Source organism: Benincasa hispida, chromosome 11, assembly GCF_027475165.1.
Source record: "Benincasa hispida cultivar pf3 chromosome 11, pf3_genome.v1.1, whole genome shotgun sequence".
In the NCBI taxonomy this organism is placed as follows: Eukaryota; Viridiplantae; Streptophyta; class Magnoliopsida; order Cucurbitales; family Cucurbitaceae; genus Benincasa; species Benincasa hispida.
Genome location: NC_143488.1, coordinates 9,091,604 through 9,114,982, shown reverse-complemented (window position 1 = coordinate 9,114,982; position 23,379 = coordinate 9,091,604). Strand labels below are relative to the sequence as shown.

The 23,379-nt window shown below is 35.1% G+C and overlaps 2 protein-coding genes across 4 annotated transcripts; both read left to right on the top strand.

Annotated features, from left to right (window-relative positions):
• The first annotated feature begins 1,405 nt into the window (after positions 1-1,405).
• FBS4 (F-box family protein) lies at positions 1,406-4,259 on the top strand. 2 transcript variants are annotated; one of them, XM_039047668.2, is made up of 5 exons: positions 1,406-1,591; positions 1,887-2,342; positions 3,089-3,163; positions 3,233-3,342; positions 3,726-4,259. In XM_039047668.2, exons 2-5 carry the CDS (start codon positions 1,989-1,991, stop codon positions 3,985-3,987), a joined length of 801 nt encoding a protein of 266 aa, XP_038903596.1. In that variant the 5' UTR covers positions 1,406-1,591; positions 1,887-1,988; the 3' UTR covers positions 3,988-4,259. The 2 variants fall into 2 exon arrangements, with proteins under 2 accessions (XP_038903596.1, XP_090162701.1); XM_090306575.1 differs by lacking the exon at positions 1,406-1,591 and having other exon boundaries at positions 1,690-2,342.
• A 2,907-nt stretch (positions 4,260-7,166) lies between these two features.
• VPS35A (vacuolar protein sorting-associated 35A-like protein) lies at positions 7,167-21,906 on the top strand. 2 transcript variants are annotated; one of them, XM_039047743.2, is made up of 21 exons: positions 7,167-7,541; positions 7,702-7,798; positions 7,918-8,041; positions 10,131-10,316; positions 11,541-11,628; positions 11,825-11,881; positions 11,985-12,074; positions 12,163-12,285; positions 13,446-13,580; positions 14,026-14,142; positions 14,699-14,938; positions 15,013-15,078; positions 15,287-15,376; positions 16,005-16,094; positions 16,559-16,648; positions 16,908-16,976; positions 19,809-19,889; positions 19,994-20,101; positions 20,540-20,643; positions 21,021-21,134; positions 21,234-21,906. In XM_039047743.2, exons 1-21 carry the CDS (start codon positions 7,449-7,451, stop codon positions 21,442-21,444), a joined length of 2,373 nt encoding a protein of 790 aa, XP_038903671.1. In that variant the 5' UTR covers positions 7,167-7,448; the 3' UTR covers positions 21,445-21,906. The 2 variants fall into 2 exon arrangements, with proteins under 2 accessions (XP_038903671.1, XP_090163376.1); XM_090307250.1 differs by having other exon boundaries at positions 7,232-7,541; positions 11,748-11,881.
• Positions 21,907-23,379: the final 1,473 nt, after the last annotated feature.

The window sequence follows — 23,379 nt, the reverse complement described above, 5'->3', positions numbered from 1 at the left end:
CATGTTAAACACAAAACCGAAAATCTGGAGATACGAGATTTTAAAAACACATTATATACACATATATACACACATAAGTCCTATTAAACACTTGTTAAATCTTATATAGATATGAAATTAACCGCACGACTAAAAGTTTATGTCACAACATTTGTAATTGTTTCATATTTAATTTCTTAAAAATACATTTACAAACACGAAATCTATGTATGAGTTTATTAGTTTTTTTTTTTTTTTTAATACTTATTATAGTTTTTGAAATTTAATTAAAATTTAAAATGTTTATTTGAAAAAGGTGAAAATGACGATAATAAAATTTAAAGGATGTTAGAGATTCAATTAATTAATATTTTTCATCATGTTATTCGAGTGAAATTGACTTGGACGGTAATGCCCTCGAACTTAGCCTGAGAGAAAGCTCCAACTCACGAGTGATTCACGCGGCATGAATGGGTTTATTTGTACTTCTCTAAATATTAATATCTCACATGAAATTTCCCCATTCACAGCCCTTTGGTCCGCTTCCTATGTCCATGCCTCAAAACCCCACATTCACAATTTTACCCTTTGATATTTTTATTGTCCATTACTTCCACCCAAGGATATTTTGGTCCAATCAAAACAATGCACTCTACAACTTATTTTACAATTCTCTTTGGAAAGTGAAAATAATTTTAATACTTTAAAAGACAAACCCAATGAATAAATAACTTAATATAAGTTAAATGACAATATTTAGGTACAATCTATACTACATCCAATGAATATAGACTAGAATGCACTCAAATATTCGAATACATAAAAAATAAGCTGTATTTAAGCTGATAATATTATTTAATTGAAAATTTTTCTTTGATGATATGAGAGGTGAAAGAATTAGACCATAGAACTAGAAATTGATAGTACATCTTTATACCAATCGAATCATGCTAATTTGATATATTTCATTGAAATTTAGAGGTAGAGATCGAATCGTATAATTTATGCATGTTGTGAAACTACTTCGTCAAGTTAAAAATATTGAAAATTTGAAGCATTGTTTTAATGGAAAACGTAGGACTAAAACTGATTAGAAAATTCCACCATTGAATTATGAACCAACTGAACTAACATTTATTAATTAAATTGATCAAGTCAATGAAATAAAAAAGATGAAATAAAGCATTGAATGAGGGAAAAAAACTTTATGTTAAATGTTAATTTCCCTCCAAATTGCATAAAGTATATTTTGGTTTTCCCTCCCACACCTAATTTTTAAAAATAAACCCCCCAAAAAAAAAAATCACATACTTTCTATATCTAAGCAACGCAATTACCGCCATTTCTCATGGCCCACTCTTACACGTCGTATAGCCGAGAACCAATAATTACACGACACGTGTTCTGCAGTTTTTTGTTCTCTTCCAAAACTGTGGCATAGCAAAAAAATAAAAATTTTGGCGGGCACTTTCGTGAAATTCAAATAAAGATGAAACCCTAGCCCCTCTTTCTCTTCTCGTCCCTATTTTCCCTCCCTTCCCCTCTCTCTCTCTCTCTCTCGTTTCGTTCTGCGCATTTCGAGGAATTTTTCCTGAAGTCTCTCGATTCCGAGGTTTGTTTTGATTTCATTTATTCCCTTTTCTCTGTTTTGTTTTTGTTCCATCTCGATTCTTGCTGCGGCGTTTCTTGAGTGTTCTTTTTTTTTTTTTTTTTTTTTTTTTTTTTTTATATAAATTTGTAATAGCCTTGATGTTTTAAGGGGTTTAGGGTTGCTTTTCACCACCTTTCCGAGGGTTTTTATTCTTTCATTCGTTCTTGAATGCTCAAGAAGTCATTTTCTCTTCTTGGGTTTTCAGTTTCTTTGGTGGCTAATGAAATCGGAAGCATTTGAATTTTATATGTGGCAGGTTCTGTTGTTGGGTTGGTTTTAATTATTGATGTTGAGGGTTTATTGGAGTACTAGAAAAAGACGATTTTGGTTGCTGTAAATTGGGGACGTTAAGGAAGGGATGGGGAAGGTTTTTACGAGTGATAGGGAGCCGAAGAAATTGAAGCGGAGAAGACGGTCGAAGGGGTCTGGTGGGAAGTATTTGAAGCCGGGTGCTTTGGCGCAGCTGCGGTGCAGCAAGGGCTCGGTCGCTAAATCTTGTACTGATCTTGGAAGGAAAAGGGTGGCTGTGTTGGATGCTGGGAAAACTAAGAGGAATGTGGTGCTTGAGGATAAGGTTTCTGATAGAAGTCCTTTGATGTTGTCACCCGTGAAATTGGTGATGCATATAAGCCATATTAGTACTCCAAGAACTCCTCGGGTTGAAGACTGTGAATCAGAGTCACGGCTGGAATCTCTACCTATGGATCTATTGGTATTATTATTATTATTATACATCTCATTCTTTTCTGTTTCATTGAGGAAACTGTCTTTATCTTAAAGCTACATCAAATGCATAAAGTTGAATATTTTCTGTTTCTTTTCAAATTGTATGAATCTTCTTTAGGTTGCATTATTTTTGTGCTATGAGGGAGGCCGGCTTATAGAGATCCCCACGATAGCTTGTTATTTGAGCTGTCAATTGTGAAATGCTTGTTTATTTACTGGACGATGGCGTTTTTAGGTGGAATTTTCAATGGTTTTTTCTCTAGTGTCTAGCAGGTGTTTCTTGTTTTAATGAGAAGAAAAAACTTTGTTGCGAGCCTTTTCATTTTGTGAGGATATTATGAGAAAAGAGTACTCATGACCTACTTTTGTGTGTGTGTGTGTGTCTGTTTGTTCCCAACATGTGGAGGCTGGCAACTTGACCTACTTTTAGTAAATGGCCAAAACCTTTTTGTTTAGAGATGATGGTGTTCAGCAACTTTAGCTAAAACTCTAGCTGTATACTTCTTAATTACAAACCGACAAAGCCAAAGTTTGAACTTTTAAGGACATGTTTCACGGCATAGAAATTTGATGCACTCATGTTGATCTAAACTGGATATTTGCTGATGTATCTGTGTCTATACTCTTTGAACATGATCTTACACGTAATGGTAATTTGCAGTATTAATGGATATTAATTATCTGCGTTGTTTGGCTGCTGATGTTCTGATGTTTTCAATTTATAACTTCAAGGTGAAAATACTTTGCCATTTACACCACGACCAACTGAGGGCTGTATTCCATGTCTCTCAACGGATCAGAAAGGCTGTAAGTTTTTGTCTGTCTGCTTCAAATGTACCACAACTTTTGGAGGTTGATTATCTTTGTTTCTCTCAGGTTTTGCTGGCTAGGCAATTCCACTTCAATTACACAACTCCAGATCGGTCCAGGCAGGAGATGTTGAGAACAACCACCCCTCGACCTACTGAACACTGGCCCTTTGTTAAGTTAGTATTGATTTAAATATTTCGTTTGTTTGGCATCTTTATGTTAGGGATAAGCTACAAAACACCTCTAATTATTACTTTAAAAGATAAACTACTTTGGGTAGGAACCTGTTAGAACTTTGGATGGAAATTTGGGCTTGGAATATGTGTGGTTGTGTTTCTGTTCCAGCTTTCATTCCAAATCACTACCACACAGATTAAAGTTCCAATTTTCCTTGAACATTCTAATGTAGCTTGATTCCAAGGGTAGTTTTGAAACACGCTTATAAAGAGTAATCTTAATATCGCAAGTTTCAACTTTTGAATGAATAATGGTATTTTTGAAACACCATTTTGTAATCTTGTCTTGTCCTATTGATCTGACTTCAAACATTGATTTACAGTAAGGGAGAGGGCAAAGGGTTGTTATTGCCAAGCCCTCACACTCCAAAAGCACCAAGACATGGTCCTCGTCCCCCATCTCGTCTCAAAGTTTCAGAGATGAGGCAGGTTGCTGCTGTTCTCTTTCAAGAATCAGCTTTTCCTCCAAGATGCATGGTTCCATCTGTTCTATCAAAACCTCTCTGCAAATCCTTGGCCTCAAACCGGGTGTTGTTTTACGAGGATGAGTTGTGCCAAGCAGTTGCTCAAAATAAACTTCGTTGATTGTAGTGGCTGGCAATTTCTCGTTGTCTCTTGTTTGTGTATATAGGGGATTTTTACCTTTTTGCCTGTAGCTGGTCCAGCCAATATAGGAATTCTACAAATTTTGTAGCCTGCGTTGATGCAGATTTAGGTATCATGGAATGGAACTTCTTGTTCTGTTGGAGTGGGGGTTGAAAGTATTCAGACTGTAGCTGTGGGAATAATCTATTTCGAACTTGTTACTTGTATAGTTCTATATATATATATATATTCTAAAGAGTGGTTTTATGCTAGTTCTGTTTTCCCCTGCTTTTATGGTTTATAGCATTACTGTTTGCTTGTACTGCCAAAAGTTACCATCGTTTAAATCTGACATGATTGTGAAATTGGTTGCTCTTTGATCTCTTCCATTCCAATTAATTGATTGTGAATTTGTTGAAGTCTTGGAAGAGGCATTAAAAAAAAAACAATCTGAAAGAAGGGAATTTCACCGTTGAGTTCAAGGACCAAGCAAACTACAACCACAATAATTGCAAGACAAGGAGTAAGGACAAAAGAAAACAACCAAACTCGTACAAAAAATGATTCATGACTCCTCTCAATAGTTTTGAGTTATTTATAGCCAAGGGATCGTTTTGTTTCAACCAAAAAGTTCGCTATCTACTGGATGTTGCAAGCAAATGTATTTATCATTTGAAACCTTGGACTTCTATTCGACTTACAGCATTGTCCAGTGAGAGTACTGTCGAGGGTTGGCCTTGTAAGAGATTTAAGTAGATGCTGGAGAATAAGATATTCGGATGATTTGGTTATGTATGAGAATTGATGTGTATGGAAATGATAATAGAATGTCTAACAATGTATTATGTTTTTTTATGTAATTATGAAGTAAACAATTAATTAATTTCAATAATTAATTTTTGCTTGTTAATCTATTTTTACTACCTTCGATTATTAAATGAATTTCAAGCCATTGAAATTTAATTAAATTTACCCGGTCATCCTCAAGTTTAATATATTTATTATCTATTAAATTTTTTATATTGTACATTTATATTATCAAATTTTTTATTAAAAATATTGATAATTAATTTAAATATCTATTTTCTTTTTTTTTTTTTCCAATAATTTTGTTAATTAAAGAGTTAATTAACTAATTGTTTAATTAAAACTAGAAGTTCAAGTGTGCAATATTGTTTATTTGAACAAAATTTACTGATTTTATTATTAGTTAATTGATTAATGTTTTCTTGAAATATTATATTTTTAATAAATAATTTATTATGTCAATGTATGTTTACCAATAAAAAGAGATTTAAGCAATTATGCCTATTCATATGTTTTTTAAAGATTATGATTTTTCATATTAATTCATAATGATATGATAAAATGTTATAATAGCATTATTAATAATAAAATTAATTATATATGTCAATTATAAATCTAATTTAACATATTTATAAAAACTATATAAATTAAACAATATCAAGAAAGAAGAAAAACAAATAAAATGAAAAGATAAAAAGTAAGAAGGAGAGAAAGATCATTGGAGATAGAGAAAATCCACTTTATTTGGTGGTTATAAAAACCCTCCGGATGAGAATATGAAATGTATTGAATAAGATATTTTCATTTTCAATATTAAAAATTTGTATCAAACATGGTATTAAAATATCATTTTCCATTCCACCGATTTTAAATAGACTAATCATGATTCTCCTTAGTAGCCTCGAGTCATATAGAACAAATGAATACATTAAAATATAGTTAAATTTTATCTCTATAGTATTTTCAAATAGATTCAACTACAAGTTTAGTTTTTGATTTTGAATTCTTTAACTTTTTTGGTCCATTAATTTTTTAAAAGTTTTTTTTTTCAAGTCTTCAAACTTTTGATTTTTGTGTCTAGGACTCGACAGATTTAATTTATTACTAAACTAATTGATTACCATATATAAATTTAAATTTTTACGTTTAACTTAACCAATTTTCAATTTTGTAAAAAATATCATAGTTAAATGACTAAATATGTATACAAAGTTCAAAGATTCAAGACCAATTTTATAATTTAGCCAGTCGAATACAAGACAAAATACTAAATCTCTAACCTTTTAGTCTATATATATATATATATGCCATTCGAAACCAAAAGAATTGTTTTAGAATCTAATATCGCATTTTCCCAAAAAAAATAAAAAGAAAAAAGGAAAAACAAGAATATCTCTCTTCACTCTGTCTGCAATGCATTGACTCTATTTGATGAAGCATCCTTAAACATTTTTTTTAAAAAAATTTAAATTATAACCAGAATTTGATTAATTCAGCTCTACATAACAGAATTTCCCAATTCAAGTAACTTTCTTTTTTAAATTTATAATTTTTTTTCTATAACAAACTTCATCAATTAACCAATAGCTACAAAATAAGTTGTAATTTAAACCAGGTAAATTTTAAAAACAATTCTTAAGAAAAAATCAGATTTGAGCATCAATATAAAGAAAGTGAAAACCATTACAACTAAAATACAACCTTTCAATATTGATTTACCAAATACTCTAACTTGTTTAATTTAAAGTGTGATTTTGATAAAATTAACTCCAAAATGTTAAATTTAAAATTGTTTGAAAAATAAAAAAAATTAATTTAAAAAATGTGTAGATATAAAGACTAAAATGAAATTAAAAAAAATGTATAAGAACAAAGCAAGCAAGTTTTTATCTTTCAGAATTAGTGTCATTTCATAAATTCGTTGAAATAGTTTTGTTTGATCAATCTCGACCAAGATTAACTATCAAGATTTAGATAAAAAATTAACCCTTTTATCCTAGGCACTTTCCAGTAAAATTTCGATTAACAATTAAGACCGATATTCTATATATTTGGACTTTCTCAATGAAATATGGTGCATCAATACCAATATTCTATATATTTTCTAGATGAGATTAGTAAATTCATTTAGAAATTTAGAAATTAAGATAATTGTAGAAAAAAATTGAGTATAGGATTTGATATAATATTAATTAAAAATATAGGAAATTTGAAAAGATATAGGATTTTTTTTTAAAAAAAGACAATATTTAGAAAAATGGGTAGAATTAAAATTAAAAGAATGAAAAAAATTAATTTTTGTCTGAATTTCGATGGGATCAAAATTATATTAACAAATGTTAAAAAAGGTGCTAATCCTCAAAGATGGGAACATTTGAGAACGATTATTTATGACAATTTCGCGTATTTAACCCCCAACAGAAAAGAATATCGGTTCGGATCTAAAATTTGGGAGGGAATCGGATCCAACAACTATACGGGTGTGGGCATAGCGGGACGTTAACCTCAAAGCCCCCTTCGATTCTCTCTCGCTGACCCGAACTACATTTGTCAGGTGATCGTGGAAGCCATAGCCGGGTTCACAACTTGAATCGCATCGCAACTGATCTGCGGAGGAAGAACTGTGCACAGAGGGACGAAAAACGGCGTCAAGAATGATTTCCGACGGAGTTGAGGACGAGGAGAAGTGGCTTGCTGCTGGGATCGCCGGCCTCCAGCAGAATGCGTTCTACATGCACCGATCTCTGGTATTTCTATTCAACTGTTGCAATTGTAATTGTTTTCGTGTATATTTTGTTCTCAAGGACTATATAGATCAAGGAGGAATTCATGTGAAAGCTTGGAATGACTTGATTCTGAGATGGGGTTTTCAATTAGAACCCTAATTTCGGTTTGGTGTTGCCTCAGGACTCCAACAATCTTAAAGATGCTTTGAAGTATTCTGCGCAGATGCTGTCTGAGCTGCGGACTTCGAAGCTTTCCCCTCATAAATACTATGACTTATGTGAGCTATTTCTCTCTGTCACTGGGTAACTCTGTTTTTGCCTTTGGAATTGAAGAAAGCAATAGAATTCATGAGTTTTTTTTTTTTTTTAAATTTCATTTTCTTTTTACCATTTTCAGACATGCGAGCGTTTGACGAGTTGAGAAAGCTAGAGATTTTCTTTATGGAGGAGACGAAGCGGGGTTGCTCTATAATCGACTTGTACGAACTTGTACAGCATGCAGGCAATATATTACCCAGACTGTGAGTATTTTTGACCTGAAATCTGATTTACTGTTACTGCTAACTACGCTTTGATATTTCTCATTCTTTAGAAACATGGATGTCATTAAAAGTTTGAATGCTCAGACTGTTTAGTATCTTGAGCGGAACTCTGTGTATTTAGTGTACTAAGTAATCGTATCAGGTTTGGCGTTTTAATGCTCAGACACTGGTAAGCACAATGCTCATTGATCCCTTATTTTACTGTTGAGTTGAGTTTAGGGGAGTATAGAGAGAAGGGAATAAATGTCAGCAATGTCGCATACATATGTAGATGTTTAGTAGTGTAGAATCATAAATTTTCAAGTGCTTGTTGCACTATGTGGAGAAACGACATAATCTCTAGAGGACAAGAGAGTTCTTATAGTGATGCATGACACCTTGTTAGATTCTCTGTTTTTCTCTAGGCCTTTGTTTCTTTCTCTTTTATAATTATTTTCTAGGTCTTATTTCTCTCGATTGGGCCCATGCTTGTAGTTTGGCTCCCTTTTCTGGGCTTTTCCTTTTTGTATGCCTATGTATTCTTTGATTTTTTTCTCAATGAAAGTTGTTTTTTCATTAAAGAAAAGGTATTGTGTAAGATCTCAAAAGTTACAATAAATATTATGTTTTCATTGAAAATCCTATCGTTTCTAGTAGTCCAAATGCCACATAAAAGAGTTTTAGGAGAATTGTGAACAACAATCTTGCTTTACCCAAAACCATGGACTTGAGAGAATTTTTGGAAGTCGGCCACCGATATCTTTAGTATAACACCAAGCCAGGCCATGTCTCGACAAAGGAAGTAGCATATTTTTGGCCAATTCACATTGAACAAACAAATAGTCAGTACCTCATTCAAGGTACCATTCAAGAAAATCTAGGAGAGCGAGACTATAACAGATGGGTTCTTCTTTAATCTTGTCCTGGATGTTCAATACTTCAAGCTATTATAGGTCAATTACCATAGGAAATCCGTTACCTTTTTTTCTTGCCATGTCACGTTTTTTTGGCAACCAATGTGATGGTTGATGCATTAATAGGTAGATATTTGCAGATTTGAAGAACCTTTCTGTGTAGTTGAGAGTCCGAAGACACCGTCCCCAGTTTGATTAACGTTCTTAACCTCTAGCTTGGAAACAAAATTGACCAATTCTATGGCTTTCTGTCAAAAAGGTTTCTTCTATGGTCAACCCCAAGTTTAGTGTCTTTTCTCAGCCCTCTAGCAATCACTTACTAATTTTCTGTTTGTAATTGTGATGGCATAATTGAAGGAGAGTTTGACACAGAGGCCCTAAACTAAGCCAATTATCTTCTTAACATTGGCTATGGAATTTTAATGAAATGCTTTGTTCAGTTATAAAAAAATATAATTTAATCTCAAAAAATTTCAAGCACCAAATGTATTAGTGATATTTACTACTCATTAGCCTCCCATGTAATTAATTGTATCTATGTTTAGTGGTCAATGATATTTATGATACACAAGCTTGTTTTAGTTCATGGTTTGGCTACCTTGCTTCTCTCTATTGGCTTGGTTTGAAGTTCTCGGGTGATTAGGTTGAAAATCTCCATGTTGAGTTATATTTGTCCATCAGTGTTTGGAAATGCAGCGTTTAAAAAGCCCTTTCGGGCGCGCGCCTAGGCCCAAGGTGCAGGTCTGGCGTCTCGCTTTAAAGCAAGGCTCACAAAATAAGGCACGCCTTAGGCGCGCACCTTTTACGAAGTCCCAAGGATCAAAGCCCTGCACCTTGGGGCTTTTCAATTATTTGTAAAAAATAATAGGGTTTTCCTTCTTTATTAACTAAAAGGATAATGCAAAATTTCTTGTCTTTGGGGTCCCTTTTTTCCATATTTTGACTTCAATTATACTCTCTTTTTAAGTAATATTTTTATATATAGTGCGCCTCACAAAAAAAATCTTGTGCTTTTTTGTGCGCCTCTCTCCTAGGCTCCAGAGGGCCATTGCGCCTTAAGGCACCTTGGACATTTAAAAACACTGTGGAAATGTATATTTTGTCTATTGGGCCTTGCTACTGGTATATATGTTCTGTTCTGTACGAACTTTTTGTTGATTTATGGAACTGTCCAGGTACCTTCTTTGTACTGTGGGATCAGTGTACATCAAATCCAAGGAGGCTCCTGCAAAAGATATTCTTAAAGATCTGGTCGAGATGTGCCGTGGTATTCAGCATCCCTTACGTGGGCTATTTTTGAGGAGTTATCTTTCTCAAGTCAGTAGGGATAAGCTACCTGATATTGGGTCAGAGTATGAAGGGTAAGGAATTCAAATTCGTTGGCTTAAGATGATTAATAAGCCACTGGTTTAACTAATTCACAACATAATTTTTGCTTGCTTAGCAATGAAAATGAACAAAAAACAGTCTACACAATGTGCCATTTCATGAGAAATGGTTGCTTTTCTGGTGGGCTGTGTGCTATTTTGTGAGGCTTATGTGGCTAGAGAAACAATGGAATCTTCAGGGGCAGGGATAGCTCCAATGACGATGTTTGGTCTTTTGCTAGATTCCCTGATCTCTCTTGGCCTCGGTGTCTAGGCTTTTTCGTAATTACTCATTAGGTCTTATTTTACTTGATTGTGTCCCCTCTTGTAGTTGACTTCCCTTTTGTTGGCTTTTTTTTCCTCTTTTGTAAGCATGTGTTCTTTCGTTTTTTGCTCAATGTAAGTCAGGTATTTCATTTTAAAAAAAGTTGTCTACACTAAATCATTGAATACTGGTGATCCTGGCGAAATATTCTTTGGTGGCAAATATAAATTCTTGACCTTCAGATTTTTTGGTGTCAAATATAAATTCTTGAGATTTAAGGTGGTAAAATATTCCAAAAGAAGTAACAAATATAATAGAATTTGCAAATATTTCAAGAAGTGGAAGAGACTAGTTTATGTTGTCTATTTCTAATGATAAATTGCTGACTGCTTTGACCAATATCAATTCAAAGAGCACGTGGATCAAACTATTATTTTTCAAATGATTAAACATCTTATAAAATTGAAGTCATCAATGCCTATCATTTAATTTAACAGTTTTCACTACTAAAATTTGTTATTGTTGTTCTATATTTCTCGTGATGTCCATTTTGTTGAAAAGTAAATAAGTAAATATGAGTCCGGACACTTTAGTTGCAAGTGTCAAACAATTGCTTGGCATATGACATGTATTTATTATGCTTAGCAAGGGTTCAGTTGTGTCCAACAGGACCATGTTCAACTAATATGTGACATCTGTCTATTATGCTTTACAAGGGATGGTATGCATCCAACAAGTATTGGAGTGTTTGATATGTTGAACATGCGCCATTATCACCCAAGTTGTTGCGAACGTTATACACGTATATAAATCATAGCTTTGTGCTTCATAATATGCATCAATAGCATACAAACTTGTGCTTTTATTTTTGTCACAGAAATGTGATTTATGATAGGCAGCCTTTGTTTGATCCTTATTGAGTTAATCTGCTGAGGTTTTCTTGACTCCTACAGAGATGCAGACACTGTCATCGATGCAGTTGAATTTGTACTCCAAAATTTCACAGAAATGAACAAACTTTGGGTGCGGATGCAGCATCAGGTGGGTTTAGTCATCCAATATTGTCACCTACTCTCATGTTTGAACATGCATGGTACAAGGATGATTGCATGTCATGAGGGTACAAATAGTTCATGAGTGCATGATTTATGGTCATGCAGGTTATAATGCTTGTGAATCATTCATACTCTTAGCTGACCCTGTGTTGAGGCTTGCTGTCGGGCTTTCTGGTCTGCAGGGACCTGCCCGGGACAAGGAGAAACGGGAGAAGGAAAGGAGCGAGCTACGTGATCTTGTAACATCAGACTTCTGAGACTGGTTACTTTCACTAAAATGGCATTGTGTACATTCTGCATGTACGCTCATACAAGTTTTGCCCTGCCTCTTCTTGTTATTAGGTCGGAAAGAATCTGCATATTCTCAGTCAGGTGGAGGGTGTTGACCTTGATATGTACAAGGATATTGTACTTCCTAGAGTCCTGGAGCAGGTGCAAAATGTTGCAGTTTTCTTTTTCTATTTTGCTGAATCTCCTAACTTGTCACTTCCACTCTAATTATCATACCTATGCTCCACAGGTTGTTAATTGTAAGGATGAAATTGCTCAATTTTATTTGATGGAATGCATCATTCAAGTATTTCCTGATGAGTATCACTTACAAACGCTGGATGTTTTGTTGGGCGCCTGCCCCCAGCTTCAGGTGGGGACAATACCATCACTCACGTTACTGCTTAAAAATCCATCTTTTATGGTACAACAAATATTAAAGAGGCTTTTCCCGGTACCGAATGATGAACTCAGTTTCTGAACTTTTTATTTTGATGAAGTAGTTTGGTGGGCTATCTTAAATGTATTCAACTCCGGAGCTTATTTATTTATTTTTGCTTCTCTTAAGTTTATGTGAGACTGGATGCCTTTTCCATTAGGAGGTGCCAGGGAAGGCTTGTTTTCATGTTCATCTCTGCCTTTTGTTTTTGGTTTTTTCCTCAACAATGTCGACAATTTTACTCTTATTCTCATCCTTGAGATGAAGGCACTTTAAGATAATGTATATCTATACTGGTGCATCGTAAACCTTCTGTGTTGGGAGTCAGTTAGGACTATCCATCAATGTCGTCTCATCATGAATACGGGACATGCTTTTGATTCTTAGTTTCTCATGAGCCAGTATTGTTACACAATGATTGAGGAGGTGCTCCTGAGTTTGCCTTTTCGGGAGAAGAATTTTTTTAGCACGCTAGTTTCTTTGCTATTTCCTGAAGAGTTTGGCTCGAGAAAAAACAATAGGGATTTTTGAGAGGTGGAGAGGTGGTGTGATGGGGTTTAATGCCTCCTATGGGGGTCAATCACTAGGCCTTTGTAATTATGATCTTAATTTGATTTTCTGGATTGGAGATCCTTATTGTAGCTTTTTGGGCCCCCTTTTTGTTGGGCTTGTTTTTTTGTATGCCCTTGTATATTCCTTCCATTTTTTTCTCAATGTCGGTCTCTTACCCAAAAAAAAAAAAAATTATGGTTTCCCTCTAATGCATGCATGGAAACTTTTCTGTGCAACGCATCTAATGTGTAGGTTGTTTTGAGCCTCTTGGAAGGCATCGCCATCCATCAACAAGCAGGTAGTTGTCTTACTAAGAGCACATTGAGCTTGTGATACTGCACTTATAGAAGTAGAGGCATACCACTCGTTTTTAGGAATTGTTTAGAGCTCAGATTTTGATGGGCTTTTGCTCACTCAATTAGAGTAGAAGAAGTAACACATTCAGCATTTGGATTCTTATAATATAAAATGTAGTTTATTTCACTTAACATTTTTGGAAGTCATTTAGCCTTATACATCCCTTTCATGATTGTATTTTTCAGCCATCTGTTGATATCAAGACGGTGTTGTCCCAATTAATGGAAAGGCTTTCAAATTATGCTGCTTCAAGTGCAGAAGTGTTACCAGAATTCTTGCAAGTAGAAGCTTTTTCAAAACTGAGCAAAGCCATTGGGAAGGTAATTATTGTCTTTTAGGCTTAGAGATTTGTAGTTAGAAATTTAATAGATGAAATAAATAAATTCTTTAGTTGAGTACACAACTATGGAGTTGGGGTTCATCCAAAACCAAAGAAATCTTTTTTGAGGAATATTTGTATTTGTTTCCTATAAAAAAACAAGATATTGCATGCGACATCTTCCTGGTTGGTCGTTTAGTTGAAATTTAGTTTATATCTTCTATATCTGATTTCCTCAGTTTCTTCTTTCTTCTTTCGCCTTTCAAATGAATTTTAATTATCATCATCACCATTTTACTTAATATCTGTTTTTTGGTGGTCGTAAACAGTATCTTAAGTGTTTTTTTTTCCTGAAAAAGAAATAGTCTCCGACTCTCTAGTTCATAACTTTTTTAAGATCACTTCAATTAGTTAAATTTGATATATGTGCAATATTCACTTTGCAGGTGATAGAAGCACAGGTTGATATGCCTACAGTGGGAGTTGTAACTTTATACTCAGCACTTCTCACATTTACGCTTCATGTCCATCCAGATCGACTTGATTATGCAGATCTTGTTTTGGTAATATTTGCTTTTCAAGTGCATTGATGTAAAGACTGCTAAAGTTCATATTTTCCATGTATCACTTTAGTTATTGAACTGCCACCCATAAAAGATGATCAAATTTGCTACCCACTTCAAACTTAAATATACAAATTTTCTTTATCAATTGTCTACATGTAGGTAAGATAATGGGTTAAAAATAAATCGCATTTTTTTTAATCCAAGTAATTCTAGGTTAAGAAATTAGGGATCTGTTTAGAAGTAGGGCTGAATTTTTTTAGAGGTAAAAAAAAAAAAAAAAAACCTAGGAAAAACATGTTGAGATAATTGTTTTCTACAAGTCGCGTTCTAACTTCTATTACTTTGTTAAAATTACAGACTAGTTTATTACACAGTCACTTCAACCTCTGTAAGCCATTTGATCACACCTTTAAAGAATGGTTGTTAGAAATAGAAACTGTGCTGTAAAATAAATGGTCAAACATGGATTTTTGGACAACCAAATTTCCTGGCTGTACTTTCTTGCAGGATCAACTGTTATAATAAAAAGTTAGTGTTATCATCTGTTTTTCAGGGAGCATGTGTAAAGAAACTCTCTGGTAAAGGGAAAATTGAAGACAGCAAAGCAACAAAGCAGATTGTAGCCCTTCTGAGTGCTCCATTGGAAAAATATAATGACATTGTCACTACATTGAAGCTATCAAACTATTCACATGTCATGGAGTACCTTGATGGTGAAACGATCAAAGTCATGGCAACGGTTATTGTTCAAAGCATAACAAAGAATAAAACTCAAATATCTACCGCTGACAATGTACATGATCCCTTTTGGTGTTTGGTCTTTATTATTAATTATGCTTTCTAGTTATATGGATTACTTTTATGTAGGTTGAGGCATTATTTGAATTGATAAGAGGGCTTATCAAGGATTTAGATGGGTCTCTTCCTGATGAGGTTCTTTCTCTTTTCTTTTATGGAAAACCTTGTTTCTCATAATGGTTTATGCTTTTATATTGATAATCTGTAACTGTAATCCTTTTTACTGATTTAACTTATCATCCTTTTCTTTTTCTTATATTTAAGTCAACATTTGGACTTGTTTCTGTTTCATGACGAGGTTGTTTCATCTTTCCTTTGTCCTCTCCTCACTTCAATTCTTTAGGTTGATGAAGATGATTTCAAGGAGGAGCAAAGTTCTGTTGCTCGTCTTATTCAGATGTTGTATAATGATGACCCAGATGAAATGTTTAAGGTATTTGGGTGCTATAGATTATATATGCAAGTTTTGTTTCATGGATATGTGAATGCCTCTTCAATCTTATTTCTGGAAGACATTGATAGAACTTGACAAAATGGAATGAACAGCTTTTGTTGAATATGGGATCAGCATTCTGTAATCTTATTTTAATGAGATATATTGCATACTTGATTGGTATTGTCAAATCATATGGGTAACATATGCATGATGGTACCTGGCTTCCTACAGAATGAATTTCCTTTATTCCACTAATCTCTTGGCAGTGTTAGTCGTTAACTGATTGAGGCAATTAATTAATTTATACGTTTGGTGACCATCCTAGTGATATTTTAATTTTGGTAGTCTTTTATTGGCTTTTTATTTATTTGTTTGCTTCCTTTGTGGCTTCTGTTGTTGGGTTGTTATTTTCTATGTCCCATTGACATTCTTTCTTTTTCCGTAATGGAAGCTAGTATGTCTAAAACTATCAACCCTAGATGGAGATAAACCTTGTGGGGTTTATTGCACCATAGGACCATTAGTCAGATTATCTTGTAGTGTAGATGGTAGATAGATGGGGAAGTTCATCTAGCTGTTGTTGTGAGGCCCATTCTTTTGCTGATGACTTGTACTCTAATTGCAGATAATATGTACTGTTAAGAAGCATATCCTGCCAGGAGGAATAAAGCGTCTGCCATTTACCGTTCCTGCCCTTGTTTTTTCATCTCTCAAGGTTTGACTCTCTTGGCTCAACTAAACTCTTTTGTCGATTCTTTTTTGTATTAAAATAACATTTGATTGTTATAACTTATAACTATGAGTTTATTGTCGTTCTAACATAGGAGATCAGTTACTGTGAGTATGAAAGCTTTTCATAGTAGTTGGTGTCATAAAATTGACTTTTTGAGCTATTGGAATAAGTGGGGTTTTGTCCCCTCCAATATAGTGGAGGTTTTGAAGTGTTTGAGTATTGAAGACCTTATTCCTGACAATCGCTAAGTGTGAAGGTCGAGAAAAAAATTGCTGAGCGAATCATAAAAGGATTATTTTGAAGGTCGAGAAGAAAGTTGCTGAGTGAATCATAAAAGGATTTTTTTTTATCGGTTAAGAAGGAATGATTATGACAGAGAGGATTGCTATGATTTTGTTAGGGGGCATTTGGAACCGTAGTAACTGTGAATTGCTTATTAATTGCAGTTGGTTAGGCAATTGCAAGGCCAAGAAGAAAATCCTTTTGGAGATGAGACATCAACGACCCCAAAGAAAATTTTTCAGCTATTAACTCAGGTACTACCTAAATGGAGCGGGAGATCTCTTCCTATGTAAACTTGGTGTCCATCTTTTAATAATTTTTTTAACTGCATTGTGTAATCGGTTGCATTTGCAACTGTAGCTGGAAGGTTCTTTTCTCCAAATATGTTTGTTCCTCTAGTTTGCTTTTCTGTGGCCTTGTGTGTTACAGGCGGCTTATGCATGTTTCAAAGAACTTGTGTGAACTTGTTCATATTGAATTGAATATTTGTAATGTTCCAATGTTTTTTCTCAGACCATCGAGATCCTTTCCAGTGTTCCAGCCCCAGAATTGGCGTTTCGGTTGTATCTACAATGTGCTGAGGTATGCCAAGAAATTTGGTTCACGGTAGTTGTTTCGGTTGTATCTACAATGTGGTGAGGTATGCCAAGAAATTTGGTTCACGGTAGTTTGGAATATTATGATATGTAGCTGTTATTTTGTAAGGGACCTAGTCAGAGATATATGGGGCTATTAGTAGAATATTAGTATGATTATTAAAAGGAGTATATTAGTAATTAGACAGTAAGTTTGGTAGGGCTCTTAGTTATAAATAGAGGAAGTTGGTTGAGAGTTAGGCAATGCAGAATTTTGTGGGATTTCCTTTGGGGAATTTGGGAGTGGAATCTCAACCCTCTAGAATGTGCTGAGGTATATTGTAGTTTCAGTATTAATATTGCAATATATATTTCAATCTTTTTGTGTTCTTGTTTGTTCTTTGTGTTCTTGAGTACTCTTTTAAGGTGGTATCCTAACAAATTGGTATTAGAGCTTGTTTTTTCTTGGATACCGTTTGTGTTTGGCAATGGGGGAAGATGAACAATGGACATGGGAGCGAACATGAGGCAGCAGAGAGAGGAGAAACTCCATGTACATGGGAGCAATTCCAGAAAAGCATGGCAGATCGCAAGTGCGAACGAATCAAAAGAGAAACCTGGGAGAAGAAGTTGCAAGAAAACCGGGGAGAAGAAAAGAAAATGGTTCAAAAAACAATGGAAGGGAGGTTGGATGATCTCAATAGGGACATGGCTGAGATCAAAGAAATGATGCAATCCCTACGTCAATGTATGAAACTATTGGATGTTGAAATTCAGAGGATCATACCTTTAAGGGAAGAAAAACACGAAATGCTGGAGATGGGAGCGGAATCTGTAACCTCCAATGAGCTTACAATCGAAGGCTTGTCTGTGGAAGGATCTTCACAAGCCTCGAATGGCATCAAGGAAGAAGGAAAGTTGTGGGTTCCGGCAACTGCTGTTGAAAGGAAATCGCCACTGAAGAGGAGGCGAATTTGATAGAACCCACGGGCATGGCGAGGAGTTACAATTGGTGGAACCAAAAGAAGAGAAGGGAGGTGATGGGTTGCTCCACAGTAGAGAAGAAAAAGAGAAAAAGAATGAGGACTTGGAGATGGAGAAGCCGGAGTAGAAGAGAAACCTGATCGTTTGTGTCCATCACCAATGGCGAAAGGTGAGATGGTGAAGGGTGAGATGGTCAGAGACAAGGACTCGATGGAAGTGGAAACACCGATCAGAGGAGGTAGAAGCATCGGAGAAATGTGGTCAACCATTATTAATGAGAAGGTAATATGGCAGTCAGAAGAAGAAAAGGAGGAAGGAGCACCTACCAATGAACACATGTTCAGAAAAGCGAAGAGGAAAGTTGGTGAAAAATTGACGAAGAGACGTGCTGGCGTTCAATGGTGGACAAACGAATAAATGGTCATTGCTCAAGGATGCAGAGTATGGTTGGTCGGGATGGAGAGAGAAGATGCCACTGATTCTTGGGTTGAGATCACGAAGGGACCGGTGAACGGAATTGCTTTGGGTCACGATGGAAAAGATGGGAGGAAGTCGCAATGGAGGACTTGCAACTGGCGAGATTATTTGCGGGAAGAGGAAGTGGAGATGTTGGGCGATGGTGGTGGATGAGCAGATGCACAAACAGAGGTCGTTGGAATACGGGTGGCAGTGAAGACGCAAGTGAGGCTGGAAGTCTTCATGAAGGAGGTGTCGGAAGTTGCAGAGGGAGACAGACTACCATGGGCGAAGAAGGTGTGTGGAAAGGAAAAGTTTTGTGAAGAGGAGGGACAAAAAATTCGGTGGGCCCAACTGTTGGAAAAAGTTGCAACAGAAAATATAGTCATATGCTGGGAGAGAATAAAGATGCCTTAGGGAGACTGTGTTCTTGGGCTGTTTTATGGGCTGAAGTCGGGAATTAATGGAAACCCATTTTATCTCTAAGGCCGGAAGAACGTGGCTGGAGGTGGGTACATGGAAAGGACAAAGTGGCTGCACTATTTTGGGCTTGGTTATGGGTTGGGATTGCTGGAAGCCCACTGCTACTTTTAAGGAAGATAATGATTTATGGGCCCAACGATTGAAGAGTTGTGCATGTGGGGCAATCCAAGTAAAAAGGGGTTGTTATATTCATTATTTGTTATATGGGAAGTGGGGGTTACTTAAGAGAAGGCTGTTGTGTTGTTTTGGACAGCAAATTGATAATGGGCCTAGCCCATTAGAGGAGAACAACGCCAGTGGAAATGAAGAAAGAAGAACGTGGAGTCATGGGTTGCTTATTGGGCTGAGTCCAAAGGAAGAAATTGAAGCCCAATTTCTTTTCAAGGCTGAAGAGACGGCTGCTGGTTTGGGGTTCTATGTTTTCAGTTCATTAAAAAAATTAAAAAAAAGAAAAAGAAAAAGAAAAAGAAAAACACGTACTGGGTAATTGTGATCTTTGGGTATAAGGCTTGTAATGGATTATCCAACCCACACCTTGAGGACAAGGTGTGTTTTCAAGGGGCGAGTAGTGTAAGGGACCCAGTTAGAGATATATGGGGTTATTTGTAGAATATTAGTATGATTATTAAAAGGAGCATATTAGTAATTAGATAGTAAGTTTGGTAGGGCTCTCTCTTAGTTATAAAGAGAGGAAGTGGGTTGAGAGTTAGGCAATGCAGAATTTTGTGGGATTTCCTTTGGGGAATTTGGGAGAGGATTCTCAGCTCTCTAAAATGTGCTGAAGTATATTGTAGTTTCAGTATTGATATTGCAGTATATATTTCTATCTTTTATTGTTCTTTTGTTCTTTGTGTTATTGAGTACTCTTGTTAGGTGGTATCCTAATTAATTTTTAACATGCATTTTTATTGATCAGGCTGCAAATGATTGTGACCTAGAACCTGTTGCTTATGAATTTTTTACCCAAGCATACATTCTTTATGAAGAAGAAATTTCAGTAAGTTGGATCCTTTGTGCTCGCGGTAATTATTTCTTATTTCACAAGGCTTGTCCCTTTATTTCCTCCCATGCTTATGATGTCGTTCAACTTTTCTTTTACAGGACTCGAAAGCTCAAGTGACTGCATTACATTTAATAATAGGCACTCTTCAGAAGATGCACGTTTTTGGTGTTGAAAACAGAGATACTTTAACCCACAAAGCCACTGGGGTACTTTCTACAGAGTCCTGGCACTATATTGTTCCTATTTGGCATGTGCTTGAATGTCCAATATTGCATCTAAATCTATTATTACTTTTAACTCTTAGTTTGGATGCTCATATGCACTAAACATTTAACTATTTAAGGACACATCATGTCGGAATGCAAAGGTTTAGACAAGTAAATGCAGAAAAAAATGATATAATGTTTGGCAAGTGCATTTTTGTGCTTATGCTTGAAACCTCTTCTTAAGTCTCTACAATCAAACCTTTCAAATAAAAATGCCTGTATGTCCAGTCCAGATCTTTACATATACTCAATTTATAATTTTTATTTCACGTCCTTTTCATGTTTATGTTTCTGTTTGGAAGATGGCGTGTGAAAAAACGATTTCATTAAGATGAATATTTTTGGCCAAGACCTTGACAAAGTTACCTTGCGATGCAGTACTCTGCAAAGCTATTAAAAAAACCTGATCAATGTCGAGCTGTTTATGCTTGCTCGCATCTCTTCTGGCTTGACGATCATGATAATATGAAGGATGGTGAGAGGTGAGTAACAAAGTTACAGTAAGTTTACGTTAATCGTTTTATGTTTGTTGGATGTGGGTCTATATAGCTAGCCAATTCTTATCTTTCTAATGTTGTACAGATGGTTATTACCTGAAGGTCGAGACTTTATAAATGCATTAGCGATTTTGCTAGTGTAGAAAAGAAAATCTAGTTTTTCCCGATCATTTACTTATGGTTTTGAATGTTTGTTTTTTCTCTTCTTTGTCATGCTTACTAGGAATAAGTTACTGTAGCTTATGGAACATCTGATGTTCTCTACCTGCCTGCTCCGTTTAAACAGAAAATAAATAGAAAAGAGAGTGTTTGTTAGTGAAATCTTGTCCTTTTGAATCACTTTTTTCCTCCTGATGAACCAGGGTGATGCTTTGCCTAAAGCGTGCATTAAGAATAGCAAATGCAGCTCAGCAAATGTCAAATGCAACAAGGGGTAGCACTGGGCCTGTCTCTCTTTTCATTGAGATACTGAACAAGTAATTCTTATATTTTGATATTTTTCAGAGCCTTATCACTTTTAAGTATGGTTTTCTCCTGGTAGGTAGATAGATCATTTTTGTTTTGTTTGCTTCCAGATACTTGTATTTTTTCGAGAAGGGCAACCCACAGATCACTGTAGCTACCATCCAGGGCCTAATTGAACTGATTACAACCGAAATGCAGAGCGACACTACTACTCCGGATTTGTCGGCAGATGCATTCTTTGCCAGCACACTCCGGTACATCGAATTCCAAAAGCAGAAAGGTGGTGCAGTGGGTGAGAAATATGAACCCATCAAAGTTTAACTGAATTTGGATGCCTAGTTGATTATTGCCAAGATTGACAATATTACGGCCAGTTTTCGTTGGCTCACCTTATACGCTGAGGGTTAATTTAGTCTGGTTTATTGATCTGAAGAGCCGGTTTGCTGGATATACTGCTCTTTCGATTTTCCAGTTGGCTTCTTGCTTCTTTGGTATACAAAATGGCCCCAGATTCTAGTTAAAAGAGTTAAAGCTTCCTCGTTCCGATAGTAGAAAAATGACTTTCATTACTTCTCTATTTTGTAAAATCTGATTCTATAGTATAAGACTTCATTGCTTCGTGATCTGAAATGTGAGACTGATACAAACCACTGGCTGTTTTTCGGGTTGTACGGTTGGCATGCTCGAGGCATTTGTGCATATTTTGAAACTAAGCTTCAGTATTGAATTCCAGACAGGAACGGTACAATAAATTCCAGATTCTTGTGTTTTACGTTTTGGAAATCCTGCATTCCAGAGATTATAATGTCTTTTGTTTGACGCCATCTTCATGGTTTTCCCTACAACTTGCTTTTCCATCTGCAGTTGAATAGTCTTTGATGGGTCCTTTCATGTTTCTGGTGGATTCATGGACATTTAACTAGCTATTGGTTTGGTTTCTAATGTTGATTATCCTCCGATGTTGATACCGATATCGAGTTTTCAATTGTATATGATTAATATATCGATATCAATTTATATATTTGTAAATAATGATTTATAAAAAAGGAGTTAAATTAATAATTGAGTTTTTATTTTCTAACTAAATTATAGATGTTATTAGCATTCACCTTCATATCAATTAATCTTTTAGATGTCAAGCCCTCGGATGTAGCAATGAATCTTTTAATCCTTGCTCATCATTAATTTAATTCATTTTCTTAACCACGTGTTCAAAATGAGTTCGTTTAATATTTGTGGAGTTTTTGAATTTTTAGATGATATAGTGTAGGTTTTATAATTTTAAGGGATGTTTGAAGCATTGGCTTCCGTTGAGTTGAATTTTTCAATCAACTTAATGTTTTGCACACGAATTTTACAAGTTGGTATTATAATATTTTTTATAATGTTTATTATTGAGTTTGTGTATTAAATAAAAAGCTCCATCTTCTCTCGTACCCTCATTCCTCAATGTTTCCAGTGATCCACATGTTGGCGCACTCCGATGGCCAATTCTAGTGACCATCTTCGAGGACCAATTATGGCAACAACCATCATTAGCGACATGCTTCGATGACTACCTCTCGTGATCAAATTCTGACAATCACCTTCGACACCACCGACTATTGAAGACCTTTTTCATCAATTAACGACTATTTTCAATGTCCAACTCCACATGACTACTACATTCAACTTCGATGATCACTTATGGTGACCAACTCTATTAGTCATCTCCAATGACTAATTCTAACGATCAACTCAACCGATCATATAGTAAAAAAAAACAAAAAACTTGGTTGACAAAAGTGTTTTTGAATACAAAATTTAAATTATTAGTTCTTGGTGTCTAGTAGTCTTCTTACATAATAGTTTATACTATCATGACTTTACTTTTGGTTTTACCCAAAAGACCTCGTATCATTAGTGATAGTTCTTCTTCCTTATACTCATGACCGTCCTCTTATATGCTAATATGGGGCTTTTATCACATTCACAATACCAACATGAACAATAAACCCTAACCTACAATTTGACATAAAATGTCATTAAAAACCCTAAACCCGTTGATGAAGGTACGTTGTTTTGTGCATATTGCACGCATTCATTCCACTAATGCAAAAGCATATCGTAACTATGTTGTTTGTATGAAACAAGAGTATTTTGTCTACCTCAAGTACAATGGTTACATGTAAAAAATTGTAAAATACATGTAAAGATCTTAATTGACATCTCAATGGAGTGTTAAAAATTTGAAAAAATACATGTGCAATTGAAGGG